The 17,083-nt window shown below is 38.1% G+C and overlaps 1 protein-coding gene across 7 annotated transcripts in view; it reads right to left on the minus strand.

Annotated features, from left to right (window-relative positions):
* Positions 1 to 17,083, minus strand: part of MYO5A (myosin VA) — a 189,822-nt gene that overhangs the window by 33,312 nt on the left and 139,427 nt on the right. For 4 of the 7 annotated variants that reach the window (XM_038580443.1, XM_038580449.1, XM_038580446.1 and 1 more), the window contains exons 25-29: positions 14,985 to 15,098; positions 7,987 to 8,130; positions 7,689 to 7,742; positions 3,695 to 3,922; positions 1,517 to 1,525 (exon numbers count right to left, since the gene is read on the minus strand). In XM_038580443.1, the coding sequence (XP_038436371.1) occupies positions 1,517 to 1,525; positions 3,695 to 3,922; positions 7,689 to 7,742; positions 7,987 to 8,130; positions 14,985 to 15,098 (549 nt within the window). The remainder of the gene's footprint in view (positions 1 to 1,516; positions 1,526 to 3,694; positions 3,923 to 7,688; positions 7,743 to 7,986; positions 8,131 to 14,984; positions 15,099 to 17,083) is intronic. The other 3 variants (XM_038580448.1, XM_038580444.1, XM_038580447.1) reach the window with 1 other exon arrangement.

Below are 17,083 nucleotides of genomic sequence, written 5' to 3' on the forward strand. Positions count from 1 at the left end.
TGTAATTTCCAAATCTTGCTTCTATTCAGCTACTCTGTCTCTCCTAAACCAGAGCAAGAATAGATTAAGAATTACTGCACTATAGCCTTTAGAGAATAATACATTTTAGAACCTAAGGGCCCATTCTATCTGTCTAAATAGTGTATGTCTGATCTGTTAGTCAATGTTTGTTCGAAAGGCAGGTCTCACAATGAAGTGGACTTAATAGAAAACACTTCAAAAACCATGATCTTAGAGACCAGTTCTGAGATAAGTTCAAGACCAGTTCTTGATCAGAAACATACTTAAAAAAAAAAATCCCACTTTTCTCCTAATGCTGTCTTTTTGTGAGCTTATAAATGCATCCTCAAAGACCAAATATAATGGGATCCCTGAGTGGCTCGGCGGGTTTAGTGCCTGCCTTTGGCCTGGGGCATGATCCTGGAGTCCTGGAATTGAGTCCCATGTCAGGCTCCCTGCATGGAGCCTGCTTCTCTCCCTCTGCCTGTGTCTCTGCCTCTCTTGCTCTCTCTCTCTGTGTCTCTCATGAATAAATAAATAAAATCTTTAAAAAAAAAAAAAGAGACCAAATATAATCTGATAAGAGCTTATATTTTACTAAATTTTAAAAATCTTTCCCATAAATGCTACACAGAGCTTTCTTTAGCTATGATTTATATATATTTTAATATATATTTCATAGAAATTTTTTTTATCTTTCTCTGAAAGAAAATTTTTCTATTCTACAATGGGCTATACTCAGATTTTTAACTTTTAAGTAGTAACTCTCAAAGACCCAATCCCAATAGTAAATAATGCTGTATGTATTGTCTGATATCTGAAAACCTGTATGATGTACTTTTGAACTTTAGGTAAATTAGGTAACTTGATCCTATTAACTAGTCTAAAGGAAAGATAAACTTCTTTATATGGTGTTTTCCTTATAGTAAGCAGCCAGGCCTTCCCTTATCTGGCCTACTTTAGCTAAGAAGTAGTGGCTGGAGCATGGGATCAGACTTGGACCACTAGCATTAGGAAATTCCTGACTCACTGCTCAAAGTTTGTCTCCCCTAAGCCAGTTCAGAAGTTTAGAAAGGGCTGCCCCATGTAGGAAAATCCTACCCTTCTCAAGAAAAGTGTGCTTTACTCTTGAGGCTCCTTCTCATCCTTGGCCAACAAATCCACAGCTGCTAGAAAAGAGTGTGGGATAACCTGTGCTTTGGGTATGTTCCAAATTAAGGGACTCCCATCTTGGGCCCCTGTGCTGTGGATGGCCTTACCACAACTACTATAGTGAGTCGGAGAGCTGACTATGAATTAGAAGTCATGGTGACCTCCCTCTGATCCAGACTGGAGCCTACTATATCTATTAGTTTTCCACTGATAGAGGGCTCAAATAGGAAATTAATTTGTAAATATCAAAACAGACTTGGTGGTCAGAAGCATCAATTGCATATACTGGGGGAATACTTGTATGGTAAAATTTAGGATTAAATAAAAGTATTTACTAAAAGTTTTTTAAAAGTTTTATAATTACCTTGTCATCCTGAAAATCACAAGTCAGCAAGCACAAAAAACAAACAGAGAAAACAATAAACCCTTAGTTCCATAAATAAATCCCATCAATGAATCCCATCATAACAGAAAAGCTAACTGTAAAGACCCAAAAATTAGTATTTGTGGAACCGGCATAAGGTGGACATTAATATATATTTATGTGATAATTCTTAATTTTCAGGAACAAGTGCTTGAGATTCTTTTTGAGTTGCTTTGGTTTTTTAAGTTGTGAGTAGGTGAGAAAATGACCCTCCTGTTAATGTATATGCTGAAAGTCTTATCCTAGGTCTGTGAGAGTTACAGTCAAGCTCTGATAGGAAGTCACTTGTTCAAATGGAGCCTTTCAGAATACTCACAGAGGTGGAGCAGATGAAGTAGACTTGGCTGGGCTGGATTATCACCTACCTCACTGGGTGTCACTCACTACTGTCCTGCAAAGGAGCTGTGAAATGATGAGTCTGTTGGACTGGAAACTGAATGGGATAGACAGCCATGGGTTCGAAAGGTCTCAATCAGCGTCGTGGGCATTTTTCTTAGTAAAGAACAAGCTATTGCCATGTGTAGGCTGAGAGCAGAGGCCTTGGTGAGACAGGACCAGCCAATCTGAGAGGCTAGAGAGGAGCTGTAAGCTGGGTGAGTGAGCGCATCTGATACCAGAACCCTGCGCTGTTAACTGGATTGTTTTTTATGTCCCTTGATTCATTTTATTTTTTCCTTTCCCTTAACTTTTACTGAAGTTTCTTGTGAGAATACCACTTTGTCACAAGGGAACCAGAGAAAGGAATTATGATTTTGGACTCTGCTCCAGCTAGCATAAAGAGACAGTCTTCTATCTTAAGGCCCAACCACAGCAGTAGTCATGAAAACCACACTGAGAAAGCCTCAGGAAAGGAGAGACTACAGGGCCAGGCCAAAGGAGAGATTCCCCTTCCAGAATCTCCTCATTTCAGCCCGAATGGGTTTGTGATTTAAAATAAGAAAGCCCATTTCTTTATATAAATCCACTCATTCCTGGGATATTTTTTCCTTTCAAGATTAGTCGCAAATTTCTTGTTTTCAGAATTTGGTATTTTCTGGATCAGTGTCGACCTCAGTATGAGCTATCTTTCTCAAAACCAAATGTTATATGCCAGATTCATTATTTTAACCACATGCAGAACTACCATTTCAAGGAAAGTATTCTCAGATCTTCCAGTTCATTATATATTATAGTCATTTTTTATATGGTATGTCCTGAAGCTGGAATACTTGATTGTCTAATTCTTGGTAACACTTCGTTTGCTGCATGAACATGGATAGGGACACAGGCCAGGTTTTATGATGATTACCCAGAGTCTCTACGATGGCAAATGACAAAAAGGCCCTTTATCACCAACACATGGCAGCAATGGTCTCAAATTACCCGAGCGCAGGAAGAACTTTGAAGGGTTACCTCTACCCTGTGGCATGGGTCCTTTCTGTTGACACTACATGCAGCCCCTCCCCAGTTGAGACAGCTCCCCCTATTAGACAGAACTCCCTAAAATGAGCAGAAATCATCTGCATGGAACTTCTACTCACTGATTTCATTTCTAACCCTTTTATATGTTGTCTTTCCAGTTAAATGGGCTATTTTCAACAAGTAATTTTAAAGTCTTATTTAATGTCTTCTCACACAGCAGGACAATCTATGGATTTTTGTACTTAACAGAATTTTACTTTTTAAAAAAAGTTTACTTATTTGTTTTATTCATTTAAGTAATTTTTATACTTAATGTGGTGTTTGAACTCATGAACCTGAGGTCAAGAATCACATGCTCCTCTGACTGAGCTGGCCAAGAGCTCTGGATTGTACTTTTGATCAAAATTTATCATGGCCAGATTACTACTTAAAGATTAATTTTAAAAGCCCTTTGTTAATGAGTGAGAAATGGGAGATCATTTTGGTTTTCATTTATTTTTTGCTCACTTTAATTGGCATTTATAACAGTTTTAAAGCAACATTGAGATTTTTTTTTTAAAATGACAATATCATTTTTTTGGACAATATCCTTTAAACTAAATGCTAATTAGATAAAAAATGCTCATAAGTGTTTGGTTCATTATAAATTGAAGGGAAAGGATAGAAAGAAAGAGGCCAGTCTCCAGACACCCACTTTGGTCACTCACTCATGCTTACCTTGTGTTGGATGGCCTCCTTCTGGCTCACCAGTTGGGACCTCAAGATGAGGACCTCCTCCTTGCGGACATCAAGCTCCTCACTTACAGAGGTCAGCTGCTCCATGAGGACACGGTAGGCTGGTGCACCTGGAGCAGTCACCTCTGGGGCACTTTTCTCACTAAGGGCCTTGCGAAGTTCATTTAATTCATTTTTCAGTTTTTTGTTTTCTGATTCTAGCTCTTGACGCTGTATGAAGAGACAATAGTTCACTGCTGTTATCCTCAACTTTACACTGGAATGCTCGTGTTCTCCTAAGATGGTAGAATTCTGGTGGGAAAGATCACCAGAGCTACCCTAGTAAACAGCTTTCCAGGCTCTACTGGGAGCTCTGTTCTGCAAATCAAGGAAGCTAACATCAAGTGTAGCTGAGCAAGGCGAATGGCAGTTTGCTTCATCAACCCAGATTCCAGAGCCACATTTATTCTGGGCCTGCCTAGGGTGTGTTCACAGGCCTGGAGAGACTGCTGAGTCCTATGGGGAGAATTTAGCCCATTCCTCAGAAGCCCAGGTTTTCTCTGCAGGTAAATATAAGGCAAGTATGAGGGTTCAGCTGGTCAGGTTATTTCCAATGAATAGTTCAGATGAACAGAACCCTGAAATCTTGAGTAGCATCCTCTTATTTCCTTTGTAAAACAGAATGGAAAGACTATTGAAATCTTAGACTTTTAACTTCTAATAAAAAAATTAACATATCACTTAAACTAATAAAATTCCATTTAGTGTTTTGATGACAACAAACAATGTATTTTTCAAACTACTTTGACATGTGAATGACAGGCTTGTGAAGTTGCTGGCAGGTCTTGGGAAGTGGGAGGAAAGGATGGATTCCTTTCCCACCCAGATGGCCAAACTCATCCTTTATCCCTCCATACTTTCACAAACTACCAGACATCCTCATGCCACCAGTTAGCTCTGCTTATGCAAACTTTGCTGAAACAATGGTAATGACAACCCAGAATAGAGTTCTGACGCTAGAATAGAAATGTCTCAGGATACCGGCTGGGAAACGGTAAAGCAGACAGGCCTCTGAAGGCACCATGCTGCCTTGTTTAGCACATTACACAAGGCCTTATGACTGTGGAAGTGAGATACTTTTGGGTATAAGATAAAATATTTTATTGTTTCTTCCAGACAAGCCACCTTGGGTTTGTAGCACCACATCAGACCTCTCAACAGTTATAGTAAAACTATTTATAGTCTTTTTTTCTAGTATAAGAATATATAACCCTTTCTTTCATGTGAATTAATCTATTCTTATGGAAAATGAGTAAGCCTTCCTATCCCCAGTCTCCCACCAACTGATAATCAGATTCATATTGCTCATTTCTGCAACAGAAAACATGAGTGTCTTTACTTGGACACTAAGCTCCGATGCGATGTTTCCCAAACTTTAAAGTGCATCAGAATCACTTGCAGACAGACTGCATGGCCCAACCCCCAGAGTTTCTGGTTCAAAAGGTCTGGTATGAGACCTACAAATGCACATTTCCAACAAGTTACTATGTGATGCTAATGCTGCTGGCCAAGGGACCGTATTTTGAGAAATACTGAGCTAATATACTTGGGAAATTAGTGATCTGGGCTTAATTTTTTTTTTTTAATCTAGGCTTCACTTTTAACATATTCCAAAGAATGTCTTATTTGTTCATTTTTGTGAGGCAGGAAGATGGGAAAGAGTTGGAGATGACAGTCCTATTCCCCTTCCATTGGCCTGTGCCATTCCATCTCATCTGATTCTTTTCTTATATGACCCATATCATGAGTTGGTTCTCTAGACAAAAGGTACAGAAGGCATCAGAGAGTCAGAATAATAGAGATGACACTTTGCTGCCACTCTTTTCTTTCTCTGCAAACATAAATATTACCTGAGAAGTACTTTCACTGAAGGAGCAATAGATTTATTCATGTTATAATTTAGAAAGGGTAAAAGGGTTCTCTAGGGTATTTTAAAATAGTGATTTAAATAAAAATTAATTTTCAAACAAGTGACAATAGGAATCAATGCTGTTTTGAAAGTTTCCTTCTGTCTGGAGACCTAAATTCAAGACCAGACTCTGTTAATCTCTTAACTGTTCTCTGCCTCAGTTTAATAATCTTTAAGGAGGAAATAATTTATCTCAGAAGTTTGACAATGATTAAATAAGATAAGGTGCAGGAAAACTTTTCAAACTGTAAAGTAAATACAAGGTATTATTAGTCAAGTGTTTATTAAATGTCAGTGGAAGAGTTCTATCTTTAAGGGAAGGGGTTGATAAGGGAACTGTGGGTTGGACAGGGGTGGAGGACAGGCATTCCCTGTATCAAGCTGCCATGTAGCCTCAAAAGGAAGCAGTAATCAGCAGGTCTGGACCATAAGAAGTGGAAAATCCACAGAAGACAGGGTTCTACTAACACAAATTCACGTAACACTGTTAGGAATTAATATATCAGGACCAGACTTGAAGTAATATTACTAAAAAAAAAAAAATACAAAAATCCTTATAACAGTTTAGGGAGACCCTCAGAATTCTCAAATAGACATAAAAAATTCTCTTTAAAATAATGAGTTTTCTTATGCTATTTTGTGGCTTTTCTAATTCTTAGCTTTGGTTATAATCATAAATCTTGCTATAGTTTTCTAGTTATTCCAGACTATTGTTTACAAATGGAGAAAATAGTTAAAAATAAACACAAGCAGAAAATGTCTGAGAAAGATAAATTTAAGACAAATAATGTATTAATAACCTAGAAAAAAGCTGGGGGTGTCTTGATAGCTGATAGCCTGATAGCTCAAACTTCACAGGGCTCAAAAAGTTCTGATTCTGGAAAGCTAAGGAAGGAGCTGAGTGGAGAACAGCCTACTCTGATTTTATTTTTAATTATTTTATTTATTTATTTTTTAAAGTAAACTCTATGCCCACCATGAGGCTCGAATTTATGACCCTGAGATTAAGGGTCACATGCTTTACCAACTGAGCCAGCCAGGTGCACAACCTACTCTGTATCAAGGAATGGGCTCTTGTTTGTTTGTTTTAAACCTAAACTCTTGGGTTACCCAAGATACTTTGTATTTCAGAAACTTCTGTTCCTTCCTAATCAGAGCCTTTTCCTGTTCAACTGCCCAGAGACACATAGTACCTGTTAATCAGACACTGCTTTTAACCATTAAGGAGAAAACTCTCTACCTTCATCTTCCTCCTCCCAACAGTTTCTAAAATAAGTTAGAATACATTTTTACTCTGATACCTAGAAAACTAATACTGAGCTATCTTTCTCTACAAGTGGGGTTTGGTGGTTAGGGCACAGGCTTTGGAGCCAAAGACACCTATGTTCAAATCCTGTTCCTGTCAGTTTCTAGTGGGGTGATCTTAGGGAAGTTACTTATATTTCTTAGCTTCAATTTCCTCATCTGTAAAATGGGAACTAAAATACTTACTTGCAGGATTATTTTAAGAATTAAAGCTGATATGTAAAGTACAGGCATTAAAAAAAAATGATGAGAATAATGACAGGAGCCAACATTTGCTGGGTACTTACTATGTGCTGGGCACTATTCTAAACAGTGTACATGAATTACTTCATATAATCTTCATGACAGTCCTATAACATAAATAGTATTATTAACCTCACTCTATAGATGAGAACACTGAGGTATGGAAAACATACATAACTTGCACACAGCTATATGGTGGCAGATCTAACATTTGAACCCAGGCCATCTGACATTAGAATCCATGTCCTTGCCTACCTTCTAGAGCCTCAGATGGCAGCTACTCCTCCTGTTTCTGCTTAGACTGAACTTTAGCTTATAGGAAAGAATCTATGAAAAGAAATAACATGAAGCTAGAAGTAATTCCTGAATAAGACTGAATTAAGGTGTCCTTAAGGATGTTCTCTGAGAAAAAGAGAAACTCTAAGCAGGTCACTTGCCAAAACAATATATTCAAAGCCTTGGGCTGAAGCTTCCCATTACCTTGAGTGATTCATATTCCAGTTCTGCACCTCTAATTTGTGGTCTTTCTTCTTCCTAGGGAAAATGTAAAGTTAAAAACTTTATAAATAAGTAGTTATACTTTAATTGTCACATTTTTCCTCAGAATATTTCCTTACTCTGCAGAAAACAGTGAGGAAAGTTCAGCCCTCACTACAAGAACCAAATGCTGCTTGGATAAAGTACTTCTGGGCTGAGTTTCCATTAAAGAAGAGAGTGCAGAAAGTCCCACTCAGTGCTTGGTTTGGGCACGGCCCTGGGGTGGGGTAGCACTGCGTACCTTTGCCTTGCTGCGGAGCACCTGCTCCTCCTTGCGGTCCAGCTCATCCTGCATCACCTGCTTCTCCTGCTCCAGCTCTGTGACCCGCTTCTGGAGCTTGAGGAACAATGACATGTCCAGAGGCACCTTCTTCTCACTTGGCTCCTAAACCCCCAAAAATCATAAGATGGTCAAGATGATCCAGAAGATGTACAAGCCAATGAGAAAATAATGAACAGTCCAACAGAAATATAGCAAGCTTATAGAAGAAATATAAATGGCAAAGTAATATACAAATAACACGTCCACCCTAGCTAATGAGTAGAGACATGCAAATTAAACAGTGAGGCATTACTTTACCCATCAGATTGGCAAAGACTGGAAAGATCAATAATGCCATGTGTTAGTAACAGCATCTTATATAATACTGGTGGAAGTATAAGTAGGCCTTTTAAGAGGGGAAGTTAGCTGTATTTAATAAAATTTAAATGTGTATACTCCTTAATCTAACAATATACATTTAAGAATTATCCCACAAAAAGTCTTACACAAGTACACAAGAATATGTGGAAAAAGATGTTCATTGCAGCATTTTTTGTAATTGTAAAAAACTGGGGGAAAAAAACCCAAATGTCAGTCAATAGAAGAGCTACTTAAACTGTAGTATAGTCAAGTTAAAATATTTCATAGTTGTTTAAAAAATGAAATAGATATACACAAGTGGGTATGTCCTAGATAAAAGTATTAAGTGAAATATACAAGTTGCAAGGAAGTATTTACACTATGATTTTATTTTTGTTAAAAAAACAAATGCCCATGACTTTTAAATATACCCACCATACAGCATACAACAATCTAGAAGGCCAACAATGGTTATCTTGGAGAATGGGGGGGTACTATGGGAAAGTTTCATTTTCTACTTTACACATTTCTACATTGGAATTGTTTACAATGAGCATGGACTACTTTTCAGGAAAAATGATTTTTGAAAAGGTGAAGTGCTAGCATAAATATACTGAGATCAGACAGAGAAAACTGGAAAACTAAAATATACATAGCCCTTAATAAGGTGAAAAATAACCTAGCAGCATCTGACAAGTATGTCAGTTGGTTCTAGAACAGAAGCATGGTGAGAACTACTAGTGTAAACAGAGATACACTAAAGCTGAGCAAAGGGAAAGAGAAACCACCATCATGGAAGTTGAGACTGCTATAAGTATTATACCTTGCTTACTTCAGGTTTCAACTTTTATTTTTTTTTTTTATTTTTTTTTTTGCCCCTATTTTATTTATTTATTTATTTAGTTGATTATAGTAGGAGGTTTGAACTTTTAATGAGGTAAGGAGAGAAAGTTGTGTCATTAGATTTAATGGAAACAATCGTCTCTTTTTGTTAGAGAGAGAACAGCAATAATGAATGGTCAAAGTAAAATTCTTAATTGATTAGTGTGCCTCATATTTCAGATTTTCAATTTTTTAAAAGGCTTTTATTCAGACATAAAAGCAAAATGAGCTTATTTCATTTTAAGAGAGAAGGAGGAGGGTGGACAGAGGGAGAGGGAGAGAGAAAATCTCCACTATGTGTGGAACCTGATGCAGAGCTTGATCTCACAACCCTCATATCATGAAATCAAGAGTCGGACACTTAACTGACTGAGCCACCTGGTGCCCCAAAATAAGCTTTTTATAAAGTTTAGGAAATAAGTACAAAGAAAAAAAAATAAAACCATAATCATACCCCCAGAGAAAACCTACAATTTTGTCCTCCTTTTTTTTAGATTTAAGTAATTGGAATATTTTCATTATAATGTATTGTCTTTTAAATTTAGTATTATATCACAACTTTTCCAAATTTACAATATATTTGGAACCATAATTTTTAATAGCTAAACTGTCATGTGTACCATTATTTACTTAGCTGTTACCTAACTGATGGGCACTGAAGTTGTTTCTAATTTTCTGCTACTGAAATATACTAAAATAAATTTTCTGCTTCTAATTTTCTGCTACTGAAATATACTAAAATAAATATCCTAGTACATAAATACCTAAATATTAATGTTTTTAAGCTAAATTAGTTTCCACTTCCATCCAGCAACCACCACTTTGCCTGGAACAACAATGACTGTTATTTAAAAAAAAAAAGGCTCAATTGATAGACCAAAAGTGTGTTTAATTATAGTTTTAATTCACATTTCTTTGCCTTTTGTTGAGGTTGAATACTTTTTATATTTGTTAGCTATCTTTAGTCTTTTGTGAATTCTTGTGCTGAATTCAGTGTTGCTTCAGTTCTAAAAAGACATCTCAGAAGAATCAATTAAACTATGTAATGGGGCATTTATCTGTAGGCTATTGGGGTCATTAACCCACAGACTAGCTAGACCTGGACTGTTTCTTACTGTCCACCCTTGTAATGTTCAACAGTAAGAAAAAGTTTAGGTATAAGATCTTTGCCATAAAGTCTGTCCTGACTGAGCAGAATAGATACAACATCCTGCCTGAATGTAAAATTACTATAGATTTTCATTCATATTAAAACTCATTTCTATACATCCCACAAATATTTGCAGTTCAGCTTATTTACAAGGTAAACATTCTATTCATGTGTTTTTAATGTTTGTTCATCTATTAATGAAGTATGTGTCCCTGAAAATTTTAATTATTTAATCTCTTTTTACGCTATAATAGACTTCACCTCACAACTTCATTCATTGTACCTAAAACGTCACCATTTGGGAATCATCCCTCTCAATCTTGAACAGGCATTTCATTTAAAAGGAATCTTCTCATTAAAATGGGATGGGGTGGGGTGCCTGGGTGGCTCAGTTGGTTAAGCATCCAACTCTTGATTTTGGCTCAGGTCATGATCTCAGGGTTATGAGACTGAGCCGGGTGTCGGGCTCTGTGCTAGGTGTGGAGCCTGCTTATGATTTTCTTTCTCCCTTTCCCTCTGCCCCCCACACAGCCTGGGCTAGTGTCTGCTCGCTCTCATTCTTTAAAAAAACATTAAAAATGGGATGAGGTAACTCTTTAGATATTAGCAAATACTACATAAAGAATTAGTTGACTGCCGGATAAAAGCAAAACCCTGTAGATAGGAATACTAAAATAGGAGATGAAATAATACAAAAAAAATAACATCTGACAACTGCAAAATTGCTTGAGGCACAATGACTGGTAATTATTTAAGGGCGCTCTGCACAGTGCCCATTCTTATCCCTAATGATACATCTAGTTAGAGATACCACTTCTTCTCCATGCCACATGAGCAAGAGGGAATATTGGGCCACCTGGCTGAGACAAGTTTCTGAGGTTTTGCTTTGCTTTCTTTTTGTAGAAAGGACTTTATCATCCATGGCTTTTCTAAAAGAGTGAAGCTTTGAAACTGACCTAAAACATCATGGTCTCTCATCTGAGGAAAATCCGGAAGACAAGAGAATTTATTCACAAAATTACCAGCGTAGATCTGCAATCATTCTGGAATTATTGCTAACAACAGCTGAGAGACGGTTGTGGTGACCTTCTCCCTAGGTTTGACAGGTATGAGGAAGCAGAAGGACGGAAGCAGAACTGGGATAGTTAGTCAGTGACTACTAAGAAAGCTGCACGACAGCAGGGAGAAGCAAAGGTTCCAAAAGAATGCCACTCCAGACCATGAAGATGCTGTGGGTGTGGGAGGGCTGCACAGCAGGTGGAGCTGGCAGGTGAGTTCTCCAGAGGGAAACAGCAATGGAGGTGCCAGCCCAACTTGTGAACAACAAATCACAGGTTTGGCAAAGCTAGAAAGACATCAATACTTTTTTTAACATCAAATTTTGCTATCATTACATGACTGAGGTTGGAATTCCATGTTTCAAAACAGTATGAAAAATTCTTCTCTATTTTAATAAAAAAAGAAGAATCAATTCATAACCAAGAGTGGGCCCATTATTTTCCTGGGACCAGATTCTGAAGGAACTGCTTGGGAATACTATACATAGTAGAAATGCTTCTTTATTTTGTTAGGGGCAATTTGTAAACCTGGCCATTACAGAACTAGTTGCAGTGAGGAATGCAAACCTGGAGGTCAAAAGTAATCAGAAGTGCAAATGCACAGCCATAGTCTTAGTCTGATACTTCTCTCCCATCCAACTTCCTTTCTGATAATCAATCTCTCTTCTTCTATTGCCAGTTTTATAGATTTCTATCTTTCTGATTCTGACCACACCCAATCAAAACTGTAGGATAGTCACTGGAAGCCTATTTATTAGAACAAAAACATGGATTTATTGAATGCTTACTATGTATCAAACATTGTTAAAAGTGCTTTAAAAGAATTATCTCAATCTTCAAAACATCACTCTAAAGTAAGATAATAATCATAGCATATCACTTCATAGGTGAGGAAACTGAGGCACAGAGAGGCTGAGGCTCAGGTTATGGACATAGTTCCAAGGAGGAGAGTTACTGTAGTCTGTCCAATAGTCAAGACAACCCTTCTAACTAGAGCCAGCCACATTTCAGATGCATACACTTAGTAACAAGGAATAATATGACTAGTTCAGTGAAAAGCCTTTCCCATTATTGAGAGATTTCCAGGTGCATGACCTACTGCTGATGGTCAATACATATGAAGGACAATACACAGTATTCCAGATCTGTCTGTGACTTCTGCAGCACAATTCATGCTTCATTATTTAAAAGAGATGAGCAAAATACTATATCCAACTCTAAACTAACTTTTTTTTTTAAGTAGGTGCTATGCCATTGTGGAGCCCAACTCAGGGCTTGGACAAACGATCTTGTGATCAAGACCTGAGCAGAGATCAAGAGTTGGATGCTAACCAACTAAGCCACCCAGATACCCCTAAACTAACTCTTAATTTGAAAAAAGATTCAGTGGAAATATGGGTGAGAATTAGAAACAAAAAGGTTAACTCTCCCCTCAAATCTGTAAGAATTAGGACACAACTTGAAAAGAGTAGAGACCCCAACAAATATCATTACTAGTAAAAATTAGGTAAAGCACAGAGGAGTTTTTGAGGTTAAAAATGTAATGTCCTTAAACAGAACTATCAATAAGAAGCCTCTTTGCCCTAATTCTTTTTTTTTCCCTAATTCTTTTTTAAAGATTTTGTGTATTTATTTTGGAGACAGAAAGAGAGGAAAGGAGGATAAGCAGGGGTAGGAGCAGAAGGAGAAGGACAAGCAGAGTCCATGCTGAGCACAGAGCCTGATATGGGGCTTGATCCCATGACCTGAGCTGAAATCAAGAGTTGGATACCCAACTGACTAAACCACCCAGGCAACCATGCCCTGAGTTTAATACAAAATACTCTGCAGCAAATACACACTTTTTGTCATGGTTTTCCCCTCCCTTGCAGGAACTGTTCAAGTTGTATTACACTGAAGCCAATAGTTTGTAAACATACTTCCCTCGGACTGCTGGGAGTGAGTGCTCCCATTAAGACCAACTGGATACAATCCTAAAACTTTCATATCCACTGGAGGCTGAGAGGCTATAATTTTGAAATCTTCAAGATCTAACTTGGTGGTAGTCTCCAAAGATGGTTACAAATGATTGCTCCCAACACAACTGTCTTTTCTCCCATCAAGAGATGAAGTCCACTGCCTTTCCCCCAAGTCTGGGCTGGCCTTGTAATTTCCATGACATAGACTGTGGCAGAATTAGCACTGTGCTGGTTCTGGGCCTGGCCCCAAGAGCTCTGGTATCTTTTGCTCTTACACTTTTAGAGTCCATTCAGCATGCCACAACAGAGAAGTCACCTGGAGAGGCCCGAGGTTCTCTTCCTTGGGCTGGGATGCAGGGAGGTGCTCCAAGTACCAAGAGTTTACAAACTATTGGCAATACCACGTAAAGCAGAAAAACTGTCCAGTCAAAATCCAAAGAGTTGTGAACATTAATAAATTGCTGTTGCTTGAAACCCCTGCAGTTTGGGATGATTTGTCACAAGCAATGAATAACAGGAACAACCTCTATCCTGCTATATGGTGGCCATAAAACTCTATCAACAGTCTACAGTTTAATGTTAGCAGTAGAGAGAAGCGACACTGCAGCACTACATGTAAAACCCCCGCATGGGAGCAAGTAGAGTATGGAGCGACCCACAGACCAGCCTCAGTTAGAATACTGGCTCAGCCACTGACAAGCTGGGACCTTGGATAAGTTAACTTAGGGTTCTTGAATGTATGATGCCAACTATATGACATTTTTCCTTAAAATAAACAGAATGAGATGGCAGAAACTTTTTATTCCTGAGTAAAACTAAGACAAAGGAAAGAATCATTCAATTTTCTTCACCGTTCAGCCAGAAGCATTCTATTTCCGACTTGGCCATTTTCTCAGAACATAATATAAAAATAGAAGAATTTTGCCTGAATTACCCATTAGTGAAACTAATATCATATTTGAAAAGAAGATCTGAGAATTGGTTTGGGAACAATCTACCTTAAAGTCACTGTACTCTTGGAGTTACAGTAATGTATCATTTTGATATCATACCACATAACACAAACACTAAGGCAGATTTATAAGCTATTTTTCTTGCATTTTTGTGGACAAAAATTAATTGGTAAAAACTATTATCAAACAGAAGCAGCAGTTTTGTTAAACTCTTGGGCACTGGTTATTTATAATTTTCAAGGACAAAAGCCTTACTATTAAAACAATTTACCTCAGTCTGAAATAAATTTATGATGGGTTATGTTTTTTTGTATTAGGACATGTTAAGATGAGAAAGGGAATTACAAAAGGGAAAATCTTGTCATCAATATTACATTAAAAATTAAAATGTCTATTGGCCAAAAAACATATGTAATAAGTTATGTAAGTACATATAAGACAATATATGTAATAATTAATAAGCTAATTAAGCACCCATTGGTGATTTATGAAATATAAAGAGTTTGAAACAACTGTTACATTTATGGGCAATGAGGTCCATTCTGCAATGGAAATGCTTTCTGTTAAGAACAGCATGGTCACATCCTACTTTTAGTGATAGGTATCTAAAATGTACCTCTGTCCTCAAGGGCATATCTTCAGTTTCTGCAATTTCAGAGCTAAAGGTGTATTCAGACTCATTGCTGCTGTGGGTGGAGTCTGTTCTCTTGTGTCCAGGCTTAGGCACGTTCTGCAAGGCAAATAAACCAAGTAGAATTAATACTATATAATTAAACCAGTTATAGCTAAGACAGCATCCACCTTAACTTGGTTCTAACCCTCACTCACTGACTTGTTGCTCTTTTGCCCAAATAGTCTGTTCCATTTTGTCCTTATAAACTCTTACAAAAGGGTTACTTTCTGAGCTCCTCAAAAAAAGAGAAAGATGCGCCAGCAGGGCATGACAAAAATAGTCAAAAAAACCAAGTGCTCAAACAAAAATCACCTGTGATTATTAGCAGAGTCCTCTTTGGGTTTTTTTTTTTTTTTTTTAAGATTTTATTTATTTGAGAGAGAGAGAGAGAGAGGGACACAGAGAGCATGAGCAGGGGGAGGGGCAGAGGGAGAAGGACAAGCAGACTCCCTGCTGAGCAAGAGAGCCTGATGTGGGGCTCAATCCCAGGACTCTGAGATCATGACCTCAGTTGAAGGCAGATGCTTAATTGACTTTAGTCATCCAGGCAGCCCCCAATTTGGGTTTTTATTTTTTATTATTTTTATTATTTTTAAGATTTTATTTATTTGATGGAATGAATGAGACAGCAGAAGCAGGGGAGCAGCAAAAGGAGAAGGAAAAGCAGGCTCCCCACTGAGAAGACAGCCTGATGTGGGGCTCGATCCCAGGACCCCGAGATCACGACTCAAACCAAAGACAGACATTTAACCAACTGAGCCACTCAGGCGCCCCACTCTTTGGGTTTTTAAAGTTGTGTGTGGCCCATCAAACTGGATGAAGTGTAGGTATAAGAACCTTAGCAACCAAACATTGATTTCAGTGTTGCCATTAAATAAAACTTAATAAAAAAACTCATGAAATATGTTTAATGATAGCATAAGCATTTTACTGCACTGTATTTGAGCATAAATAGAAAAAAAGGGGGGTTCTACATAGGTGATGATAATTTCTGTCACTTTTGGGCATGAAGTTGAATCTCTGGAGTCAGCAATGGGAAGGATGAGCAGTGCAGAGGCAAGAAAGCTGCTCCAAAAACCTTCTGAAGTCCTTGGGTTATTAATTCATGGAATCCAGGTGACATATTTATGACATGTGATACCAATGAAATTAGCATTCAGAAAGCTTATGAAGAAACAAACAATCCAATCATGAAATGGGCAAAAGACATGAACAGAAATCTCACAGAGGAACACTTAAGACATGGCCAACACGCACATAAGAAAATGCTCTGCATCACCTGCCATCAGGGAAATACAAATCAAAACCACAATGAGATACCACCTCACACCAGTGAGAATGGGGAAAATTAACAAGGCAGGAAACCACAAATGTTGGAGAGGATGCGGAGAAAAGGGAACCCTCTTTACACTGTTGGTGGGAATGTGAACTGGTACAGCCACTCTGGAAAACTGTGTGGAGGTTCCTCAAAGAGTTAAAAATAGACCTGCCCTACGACCCAGCAATTGCACTGCTGGGGATTTACCCCAAAGGTACAGATGCAATGAAACGCCGGGACACCTGCACCCCAATGTTTCTAGCAGCAATGTCCACAATAGCCAAACTGTGGAAGGAGCCTCGGTGTCCATCGAAAGATGAATGGATAAAGAAGATGTGGTCTGTGTATACAATGGAATATTACTCAGCCATTGAAATGACAAATACCCATCATTTGCTTCAACGTGGATGGAACTGGAGGGTATTATGCTGAGTGAAGTCAGTCAGTCGGAGAAGGACAAACATTATATGTTCTCATTCATTTGGGGAATATAAATAATAGTGAAAGGGAATAGAAGGGAAGGGAGAAGAAATGGGTAGGAAATATCAGAAAGGGAGACAGAACATAAAGACTCCTAACTCTGGGAAACGAACTAGGGGTGGTGGAAGGGGGGGAGGGCGGGGGGTGGGGGTAAATGGGTGACGGGCACTGAGGGGGGCACTTGACGGGATGAGCACTGGATGTTATTCTGTATGTTGGTAAATTGAACACCAATAAAAAATAA

The sequence above is a fragment of the Canis lupus genome, chromosome 30 (genome assembly GCF_011100685.1).
Source record: "Canis lupus familiaris isolate Mischka breed German Shepherd chromosome 30, alternate assembly UU_Cfam_GSD_1.0, whole genome shotgun sequence".
Classification (NCBI taxonomy): Eukaryota; Metazoa; Chordata; class Mammalia; order Carnivora; family Canidae; genus Canis; species Canis lupus.